The sequence below is a fragment of the Bos indicus genome, unplaced genomic scaffold (genome assembly GCF_029378745.1).
Source record: "Bos indicus isolate NIAB-ARS_2022 breed Sahiwal x Tharparkar unplaced genomic scaffold, NIAB-ARS_B.indTharparkar_mat_pri_1.0 scaffold_80, whole genome shotgun sequence".
Classification (NCBI taxonomy): Eukaryota; Metazoa; Chordata; class Mammalia; order Artiodactyla; family Bovidae; genus Bos; species Bos indicus.
In genome coordinates, this window is record NW_027223739.1 from 31,023 (window position 1) to 42,074 (window position 11,052).

At 43.2% G+C, this 11,052-nt stretch overlaps 1 protein-coding gene across 1 annotated transcript in view; it reads left to right on the forward strand.

The window, feature by feature from the left end:
* The window catches only part of LOC139182092 (zinc finger protein 724-like), a 35,630-nt gene extending 25,701 nt beyond the window's left edge, over positions 1-9,929 (forward strand). Inside the window, exons 2-4 of the mRNA XM_070785563.1 lie at positions 5,799-5,884; positions 6,053-6,718; positions 9,682-9,929. Coding sequence (XP_070641664.1) covers positions 5,799-5,884; positions 6,053-6,718; positions 9,682-9,929 — 1,000 coding nt within the window. The remainder of the gene's footprint in view (positions 1-5,798; positions 5,885-6,052; positions 6,719-9,681) is intronic.
* Positions 9,930-11,052: the final 1,123 nt, after the last annotated feature.

Sequence of the window (11,052 nt, forward strand, 5' to 3'; positions counted from 1 at the left end):
CTGCCCTCAATCTTTCCCAGCATCAGGGTCTTTTCAAATAAGTCAGCTCTCCACATCAGGTGGCCAAAGTATTGGAGTTTCAGCTTCAACATCAGTCCTTCCAATGAACACCCAAGACTGATCTCCTTTAGGATGGACTGGTTGGATCTCCTTGCAGTCCAAAGGACTCTCAAAGAGTCTTCTCCAACACCACAGTTCAAAAGCATCGATTCTTCTACGCTCAGCTTTCTTTATAGTACAAGTCTCAATCCATGCATGACCACTGGAAAAACCATAGCCTTGACTAGACGGTTGGTGTTTAGAAAGGTATAATTATTAGCAATGTATTCTGGTTCTATCAACATGATTTGAGATTATTTGAAAACCAAAATGAATGTAATGCAACTCTCAAATTATTCCATGCTATGCTTTGTTTCTAATGTATGTGAAGGTTGCTGCCTCAAAGATAAAAGAACCCCTTCTATCCTAGGGAGAAGTCATTTATATTTATTCTCCATTAGAAGATTAACTGCAATGTAATGTGTACACTGAACATCTAAATGGCGGTGTTTGTCATTCATGTGAAACATCCCTATAGGTCACCATGATGTAAGTGTTCAGGAACTAATTCTATGTATCAAAGTAAGACAAAATTCTAAATTTTCAATAGTTATATCATTTGCTTATTAAGGATAAGATAATGAGAGTTCACTGGAATCTTAATGTATCTTTATCATATCAACTGAAGTCATGAATATTAGTTGACATGCCTGGGATAACGACATCTCTGATACCATAGTATGCGAAAGCCTTCCCAGAAAAGTCATGTAGCTAGTTACATCTTGTTTATTAAATGATTAGCCTCCATTTTGTAACCATAGAAGTCACAATTCTCGGATCATTGTAGCAGACAAATGAATATTGTTGTCTATGCTTGTAAATCTGTATTTTAATTAAGGTCACACAGTGGATTGTAACAGGTTTTATTCTATATGTGATATTCATATATGTTAGTTAATAAAATTGAATGGTTTCTGGTGATAAAGTTGATGTGTAATGAATGGTTAATGCACCACCAACATTAACCTCTCCCACCTTCTTTAAGGCTACGGGGGAGAGATTGTGACAATAAACCATTAGGTAGCACAGAGGGATGGCATCTGTAAAAATTAGTTTCCTTACTGGCCTTAATCCTCAAATAATGTCACATATTTTCCATAATTTCTACAATATACCTTCCCCTGCCCCCTCTCTGTAACTGCAGGGATGCTGTGACGGTTCTAATAAGAAGGACCATACAGAGTACTATTGAGAGCCTCCCTGACTGCTCCATGCTGTTGCTGCCTCAGCGTCTGTCTGGGGACCAGGCAGACTGCAGGTCCTTGAACTCACACCAGCCAGTCCTGTGAGCACGTCCACTAGATGACCCCGTTCCTTGAGACCAGCAGTCTTGCTGAACCCCAGGGTCTACTGCACAGACCCCCCTTCAGTGACACCCTCAGAGCTCACCAGAATCCTGCTCCTCTTGGTTTGAATGGACCCATCCACGCTCAGCCTGGGGAGCCCCCAGCACTTCACCCAGGGTCCCTTAGAAAGGCCTGAACCCCAAGTACTGGAGCTTTCTCTGCTTGGTTCTAGCCTGACCTCTCCAAGAAATTCCTGACCTAAACCCTTCCCTCCTGAGAGGTCTCAGCTGTGCTGAGTGTGAGGGCTGAAGCTCAGGGCTCCTGAGTGTGGGTCTTGGGGAAGAAGCATCAGAACAAACAGGGAGCTTGCTGAAGACTCATTTCATGGCCCCACCTCAGACCTGCAGATTCATAACCTCTCAGAGTGGGGCTCTGACCTCATGGGATTGTATACACTGAACTGGTTCAGAAAGAATCTTTGGCCAAGTGGTTTTCCACCTGTTTCCCATCAGTGTCACGTGACCAGTGGTGAGCGATAACCTCCCCGGTGCCCTTCCCACAGAGTTCTCTCTCCGTCCTGTGGGAGCATCAGTGTGGTGTATAGGAAGTGCTCCAGGGGATTCTAAGGGGAGGCCTGGGTTAAGGACGTGGCTCCTGGTCCATTGAGTGCTGAGGCCTGGCTTCAGTCCAAGCAGAGGCAACAAGTTCTGCTCTGCATGAGCTTTAAAGGGGCAAGTCAGTGCAGCCCACACACCCCATGTTAGCAGAATTTGGGGGACTTTATATGAAGAAAGAAGAGTAGACAACAACAACAAATTGATAGATTGGTCTCCACGGAGGAGCTGATTGTCCTGAATCTCTCCTGAGACAAAGGACAGGAGAGGTTGGCGTTTCCCGCTTTTCAAGGTCCTTCTGCCTGTGAGGGTGTTGGGAGCAGGCGAAGGAGCTGTGCTGGCGCCTCTGAAGGTGTAATCTCATGACGCTGAGGTGATTCCTCCACAGTCTTGATGCGAAAACGACCCAGGGCAGCAGGAAGAAGAGGAGGAAATGGCAGCTTCTCAGGTGAATGTCCTGATCCAGGTTAGAGGCTGTGTCTGCTTTTTCCTCCTTAAATACCCTGGATTGAAAACATACAACTCTTTAATTCTCTTTTTCTGATATTCTTGCCTGGTGAGGTGGTTTTTGACTATTAAATACTGTTTTTTCTTTTATTTTTATGGGTCACAATCAGGCTCTTCTCTCTCCATGAGCCTCTTCTCCTTGTCTGCCTCCAGGCTCCCTACAGGGCATAAAGCATTCCCAGTGTGAATGAACAACTTTCAGTTTTTCAAAATAGTCCCTTTTTGAAAGACCGACAAGGGAAGGCATTGATGTGCAGAATTTCTTTTGGGATGGGGTGGGGTCGCAATGAGTCAGACAGGACAGAGGGACTGCAATGAACTGAAACAGGATGACCTTAATGGTCTAGAGTTCCTTAGAGACTTTTGACAAAAATCTGACTATTCTCTGCATTGGTAAGAAAGGTCTATTATTTAAATGCGCTATTAGGGATGCAGAACTGGGGAGGTATTTTTGGAGTAAAAATGCAGAAAAGTGAAATTTTTTCAAGATACATTGACATTTCCTTATTTTTGCCGAAAGTACCTGAGCAGTGACCACGTGTCTTCTTGAGTGTTTCTCGCACGTGACACCAGTTTATCCCATAACACCTGATGGTCATCAATTCGGGTGTTTTCTGCTAGATTCCCACACCATCAAGTTCCATTTTTGTCTCTTTATCTTTAAGAAAATCCTGGCAAGATGTGGTGAGGGAGGTGCACAATCCAACACAGCTAAGGTGGAAACTCCATTTCCTCCTAGTGTCTCTTTGCTGCTAGTTGGCTTTGAAATATGAACACGCAACAGTGTTCAGGAGAGATACTGAGTTTTGTAAGGAGAGGTTTCCATCAGTCAAGTCAGACACTTTTCGCTTATAGGTTATTACGAATATTGAGAGTAGTTCCCTGTGCTATGCAGCAGATTCTTGTTGGTTATTTTTGTGTATACTAGAGTGTATATGTTAAACCCAAAGTCCTAATTATGTTCATTTTTCTAATGAGCAGGTCCCCTTTGGAGGAAAGGAAGAATCCCGGTGCTAGGTGTGAATGAATGAAGCGGATGACACAGGTGAGAGGTCCAAAGACCACAGAGGAAGCCAGACGTGTTCAGATGGTTTGGGGAGGCCTGCTTCACTAGAATGAGAAGCCTGGGTTTATGTCTGCCAAAGAGGGACATGACCGGCCCCGTTCTTCTGCTGTTTCATCTCCATCTTCTTCAGCTCCAGTGGGTTTTCCCTCAGTTTCACTGAGAGCCAAAACCGTCCTCCTGGTCTATGAGGACCTGCATACTCTCGCTGCTTTGGGGGACCTAGGAAAAGCTGCTAACAGTTCTGACAAACTCTGCCTTAAGGCCTTTCAAAATTTCCGTCTCTGCCTCAAGTCAGAAAAGAGTTGTGGAGATCTGGGATTAGTTGACAAAATTCCAGAGATACTGGGAACAGATATATGCTTCCTGCTTTCTAATTTCCAATGGAAACTTCAAACATGGCTCTCTGAAGTTCATTCTCAGTCCCTGAAATCATAAAAGGTAATCCCCAATTTCTACCTCCCAATTTTTTCTTCTATAAACAAATTTTAGACATTTTTAAGTGCATTTACCCCAACTCATCAGTGCTAAAACCATTTAATATATCTATTGACTCACAGAAATATTTTCACTGTTCTTTTATTTTGTATTGGAGCATAACCGGTTAACAACGTTGTGATAGTTTCAGGTGGGTAGCAGAGGGCCTCAGCCGTCCATACACGTGTATCCGTTCTCCCCCAAACTCCCCTCCCATCCAGGCAGCCACGTAACGTTGAGCAGAGCTCCCTGTGCAGGACAGTAGGACCTTGTTGGCTCTCCATTTTAAATACAGCAGTGTGTACATGGTGATCCCTTATGGAGAATTGATATTTATTTTTCTTGAAATGTTGTTGGAATTTTCCAGTTAACTCATCTACTCCAGGGATTTTTTAAAATTACTTTTTTACTCTTATTAATAGTTGTAGATGTGTTATAATTTTTTAATTCACTCATGCTAACATCTAAGGTGTTCTCTGATTCTAAAAATTGAATCTTCCTTGGAGGTATTCAACTTTTTGGTATAGTATCAGTCATCATAACCTGATAGAATTACTTTTTGTTCTATGTAACATGTACAGTGCCATTATTTTTACTTCTGATCTTCTTTGCATACCATCTCTTATTAATATAGCTAAGGGTTTGTCAATATTGTGTACAACTGTAAAGCATATTCACTCAAGGTACTAAGTGGGATCTTGGTTATTTGTTATCTTTCAGCGATGTCTTCTCATGACACCCAGGGTTTGTTCCTAAAGAAGCCGTGCATAGGAGATTCATGTGTAATGTGCTCAGAAATTCTGAGAGCTCTCAGCTTGGAAATGTGTACTTAATGAAAGACTGGGAAAGTAAGGGGGGCTGTGAAGGGCCAAAAGGATGTTGTTTTAGATGTAACTAAATCGGGACAATTATTCATGATGAAAACATGATTGCCAAAAGAAATTGAGGATATGCATCAAATTGGGAAAAATTCCATTTGAAGTCAATAAGTTCTGCAGAAAAATATGTTTTTGTAAGCAAGAACCCACATGATTTAAAAAAAAAAAAACAAACATATTCTCTGGTGTGAAATTTTGAAAACATGGAAAGTCATCTAGTCTATGCTACAAATAATCACTCAAACCAGTATGAATATAGGTTTGAATTAAACAGCCAGTCATACATGTCTGAGAGCCAGAGATTTGAAAATGAAGGAAGAAAATCTCACTATGATCAGTTTGAGAGATCCTTTAGTGAAGGCTCATTATTTTTCCACCAAGAAACATTTTCTCCCTATTCCAATATCTGTAATGTCAATAATAATGAGACAGTCTTTATCCAGCTGCCGTCATTCAATGGGTATCATAGTACAGATAATGCGGAACAACCTTCCATGTGTAATCCCATGAGTGAGGCCTTAAGCCAGAGCTCCACCTTCAATAATTACAACAGTATTTATGATGGAGCCAGAATCTACCCATGCCTTGAACCTGGGAATCACTTTGACCAAGACTCAGGTCTCATGAATCATCAGAGAACTCTATATTCAGAGAACCATAGTGATGAATGTAGAAATGTCTTTTATCAAAGCTCAAATCTTATTACAGATGGGAATATACATATTGAAGAGAATAATTACAAATTTAGTGAATGTGGTCAAGTTTCTAACCAGTCATCAGAACTTACTCAACATCTGAGTATTCATGCTAAGGAGAAACACAGCAAGTGGAATAAATGTGGGAAAGTCTTTCCTCAATTATCAAATCTAAATAGACACAGGAAAATCCACACCGGAGGGAAACGTAACCAATGTGCAGAATGTGGCAAAACCTTCAGCAAGCCCTCAAGCCTTACTCAACATCTCACTGTTCATACTGCAGAGAAGACTTACAAATGTCCAGAATGTGGCAAAGCCTTTAATCAGAGCTCAAACCTTAATCGACATAGGCGAATCCATACTAGGGAGAAACCATATAAATGTCAGAATTGTGGGAAAGCCTTTAACCAAAGTATAACACTTATTCAACATCAGCAAATCCATACTGGGGAGAAACCATACAAGTGTAAAGAATGTGGCAAAGCTTTTATCAGTTGCTCAAAGCTTAATCAACATCAGAGAATTCATACTGGGGAGAAGCCTCACACATGCAGAGAATGTGGGAAAGCCTTTAATAGTTGCTCACATCTCACTGTGCATCAGCGAATTCATACTGGGGAGAAGCCTTATAAATGTACAGAATGTAACAAAGCCTTTAATCATCACTCAAACCTTACCCGTCACCAGAGAATTCATGCTGGGAAGAAACTATACAAATGTACAGAATGTGGCAAAGCCTTTAATCAAAACTCAACCCTTACTCAACACCAGCGAATTCATACAGGAGAGAAGCCTTATAAATGTACAGAATGTGGCAAAGCCTTTAATCGAAACTCAACACTTACTCAACATCAGCGAATTCATACTGGAGAGAAGCCTTATAAATGTACAGAATGTGGCAAAGCCTTTAATCGAAACTCAACACTTACTCAACATCAGCGAATTCATACTGGAGAGAAGCCTTATAAATGTACAGAATGTGGCAAAGCCTTTAATCAAAACTCAACACTTATTCAACATCAGCGAACTCATACTGGAGAGAAGCCTTATAAATGTACAGAATGTGGCAAAGCCTTTAATCAGAGTTCAAACCTTAGTCGACAGGTGAATTCATACTGGGGAGAAACCATACAAATGTAAAGAATGAGGCAAAGCTTTTAATTGCCACTCAAATCTTACTTGCCATAAAATAATTCATACTGCCAAGTAGTCTTACAAATATAAATAATAGGACAAAGCCTTGAAGTGAGCCGTCACCTCACTCAGCATCAGAGAGCGTGTGCTGGAGAGAGACCCTACAAACGTAGTAAGTGATGAAAGAGGTTTGTCCTAAGCACACACATCAGAAAATGCCAGAGAGTTCATACTGGGAAGAATGCTTAATGCTGTAAAAAATGTACAAAATGAATTTAAAAACTCAGGTCTAAATAAATATCAGAGAATTCATCAAAGATAGCATTCATTCAATAACCCTTTTCTGGTATTACTTTAAATCAGGATATTATAGAAAATAATCCAAAGTGAAAACACTTAGAAAAATTATTTGTTACTTGGACCATAGGATCAAGGCAAGAGATGTTGGACAACATAATTATTATCATTGTATCCTTATTCATATTGACAGTATGTGAAAGTGAAATTTAATATAACTCAACTTTCAAATTACTATGTGCTATACCTTTAGTGTGTATGTGAATATGCTTTTTTAAAACTAATATTCTTGATCTTTGCTGCCTCAAAGTTAAAACCCTTCTATAATAGGTGGAAATAATTTTTATCTACTTTTTTATGTACTATTAAGGATCCTCTAATGTGAAATGTACAGTGGAAGTCTAAATGGAGGTGATGATTGTCATTGTTTAAAACATCCCTCTACGTCACCGCTAGGTAAGTGTTCAGAGAATAATTCTTTGTATTAAAGTAAGACAGAGAGTCGAAATTTTAAATAGTTGTGCCAATGGTTTTTTATGGATATAAAGACGGCAGCTCACTGAAATCCTGATGTATTTTTATAACAGCAATAACTAGAAGTCATGAATTTTAGTTGACATGGTAACAATCAGGAAATCTTCACAGATACCCAAGAAAAATACATGTAACCTTTTCCTGAAAGGTGATGTAATGAATGTACATCCTTGTTTACTAAATAACTGCTCTCTCTGTTTTGTAAACCATAAATATCACATTTCTCTGACCACTGTATCACAAGAACAAGAATGTTTCCAAATGCTTGTAATCTGTATTTTGATCAAAGATTATAGAGTAAACTTTGGAAAGTTTTATTTAGATTATGTGTGAACTTACTATATGTTAATCAATAAAAGTGAACGGCTTTTCATATATTAAACTTGATGTATATTTGAAGAAGTGTTCTCATCAGTAACAAGCTTCCAGGTGGTTCAGTGGTAAAGAACCTGCCTGCCAATGCAGGAGACACAGGAGGTGTAGGTTTGATCCCTGGGTCGGGAAGATACCCTGGAGAAGGAAATGGCAACCCACTCCAGTATTTTTGCCATGGGAAATCCCATTGACAGAGGAGGCTGGTGGGCTCCAGTCATGGGGTTGCAAAGAGTCAGACACAACTGAGCATGCACATACGTATTCCACCACCAGTGTTAACATTAACACAAGCATTATCATCCCCCTGGGGTTTTTTAAGTCATCATTAACTGATGGTGACTAGAAAGTATCTGTAACACAGTAGGATGACATCTCATGGGGCTTCCCAGGTAGTGCTAGTGGTAAAGAATTTGTCTGCCAGTGCAAGAGACATAAGAGACGCTGGTTCGATCCCTGGGTCCAGAAGATCCCCTGGAGGAGGGCAGGGCAACCCATTCCAATATTCTTCCCTGGAGAATCCCATGGACAGAGAAGTCTGGCAGGCTACAGTCCATGTGGTCACAAAGGGTCAGACACGTCTGAAGTGACTTAAGATGCACAGAGAATGACATCTCATAATAATTCCCTTTTTCTACTGGCAATAACCCTCAAATAACTTGAGATCATATTTTCCATAAATGGTACAGTGTGTCATTTCCTCATTTTTAACTACTGGGACATTATGATGGTTACAATATGGATTGCCTAGGAGTATTGCTGAGAGTTATCTACAGTGCTCCATGATATTGCTGCCTTGGCATCATGTGTATGGACCAGAAGCCCATGGGTGCCTTGCTTTGACACCAGTTATTCTCATAAGCACACGTGCTAGGTAACAGCCTGCAAGTTCATAAGCAAATGTAAATTCCTCATAGGTCTTCCCCAGCAGCCCTGGTCACCAGCAGTCTTCCTAAATCCCAGGCCCTTCTGTTTTTACTCACTCATTTATTTCTGGCTGTGCTGGGTCTTGGTTGCTGTGCGGGCTTTTCTCCAGTTGTGGTGCATGGGCTTTTCACTGCGGGGGCTTCTTTCATTGTGCCACGCGGGCTCCAGGGCACACACTTCCGTAGTTGCGACTCCCGGGCTCCAGAGCGCAGGCTCAGTACTTGTGGGCACGGGCTTAGTTGCTTTGTGGCCCGTGGGATCTTCCCGGGCCGGGCATGGAACCCGTGTCCCCTGCATTGGCAGGAGGATTCTTAGCCACAAGGAAAGTCATTACTTTTTGGTGAGAATGCTTCAAGTTCTCCAGGCAGCCTTGATGCCGACAGACACCTGAGAAAAGGCTCTGGGACGTGAGGGAGAAACATTCTAAAGCTCTGATCTTAAACATCATCAGAATAAAAGGGGAAAAAATTAGCAGTTGAAAACCATGTCAATAGGCAACATCAGAAGTAAAGAATGAAAGGTTTGTAAACTGTTAATCCAGGGCATTTCAGGAGGAAAAGCAGACATAGCCTCTGACCCAGGACAGACATTTACCCGAGAAGCTGCCATTTCCTCCTCTTTTCCTCCTGCCCTGGGTCGTTTTCTCCTCAAGGTCATGGGGAAGGATCACCTCAGCATCATGAGATAACACCTTCCAAGGCGTCAGCACAGCGTCTTCCCCTGCTCGCAACACGCCCACAGGCAGAAGGAGCTTGAAAAGCTGAGAGGGCCCACCTCTGCTGTCCTTCGTCTCAGGAGAGACTCAGGACGATCAGCTCCTCCCGGAGACGCACGTCAAGTTTTCCTTTGCTGTCCACACGTGTTCTCTCCCGGATTCTGCCAACACGGGAGAGGTGAGCGGCACTGACGTCCCCTCCCGACCCCAGAACAGCAGACCCCGCCGCCCGCCCCGGCCTGAAGCTGGCTCTGAGCTCTCACAGACGCGCCCGAAGCCCCGTGTTCAGCCCGGGCCTCGCCTGGAGCAGGAAGACAAGCAGCGCTGATGCTCCTCCAGGACCAGGGGCCGGAGTTTGCGAAGAGGATCCTCCTGGGACCCCAGATGAAAACCACTTGCCTAAAGATTTTCTCTAGCTTTAAAGTGGATACAAACCCTCCCCAGTCTAAGAAGCTATGAATTAGCCAGTTTGAGGGGAACCCGTGAAATGACACGTTGAACAAGCCCCCTGTGGGTGCTGTCGCTGCTCCTTTAACACCTGTCTTCCGTGGCACTGAGCTGGAGCCATCCCACACAGCACACCTGGGAGCCCTGAGCCGGTGAGGGCGCGGGGCTGGAACCTCTGAAAACACCGGCTCCCTCCGCCTGATGCCCCGGGGAGGGGCTCCTCCTGGGGGCGGCCCTCCGTGGCCTCGAGCTGCGCTTGGGGAAGGGGAGGTGGGAGGCAGTGCTGCACAAAGTCACATGATGCCCTTGCGGGGGGGTGTGTGTTGGGGGGGGGGGTGTGGTGAGGCTCTGCTCTCCCAGATCTTCCCAAAGTTACCCTGAGTCCTTGGGTCCTGTCTCCCCCTCCCCTTCCTGGGGCCACGTACTTTCCTTCTCAGTAGCTCAGCCGTGTCCCACTCTTTGGCAACCCTGTGGACTATAGCCTTCCAGGCTCCTCTGCCCTTGGGATTTCCCAGGCACGAATACCGGAGAGGGTTGCCATTCCCTTCTCCAGGGCATTTTCCTGACCCAGGGATGGAACCCAGTCTCCTGGATCTTCTACATCCGCCGGTGGGTTCTTTACCACTGAGCCACCTGGGGAGACCCCCTGGGCCCACATTCATTCACAAAATGATTAGCCTTGTGACCATCTACCCGCAGGTGAGGGGGCCTCCATCTTCAGAGACCAGGGGCACGAAGGTATTTACATCACAGCTTTCTTTGAAAATGAACCAAAGGCAGTCATGGAGGATTAAAATGTTTGTTGGGAAGGGACGAAAGCCTTTGGAAATGATGCCATAAATGTGTATTTGATGATACACAAAGGAAGTAGTGATTAATATTAAGTAAAAAGGTACACTGTAACTGAATTAGCAGATGAGAATTTTTTTTGGTGTTGCTGCCCTATTGTATGTGTGTTTCTACATTTTAAGAATTGTTTGAGGGATTTCCCTGGTGGGCCAATG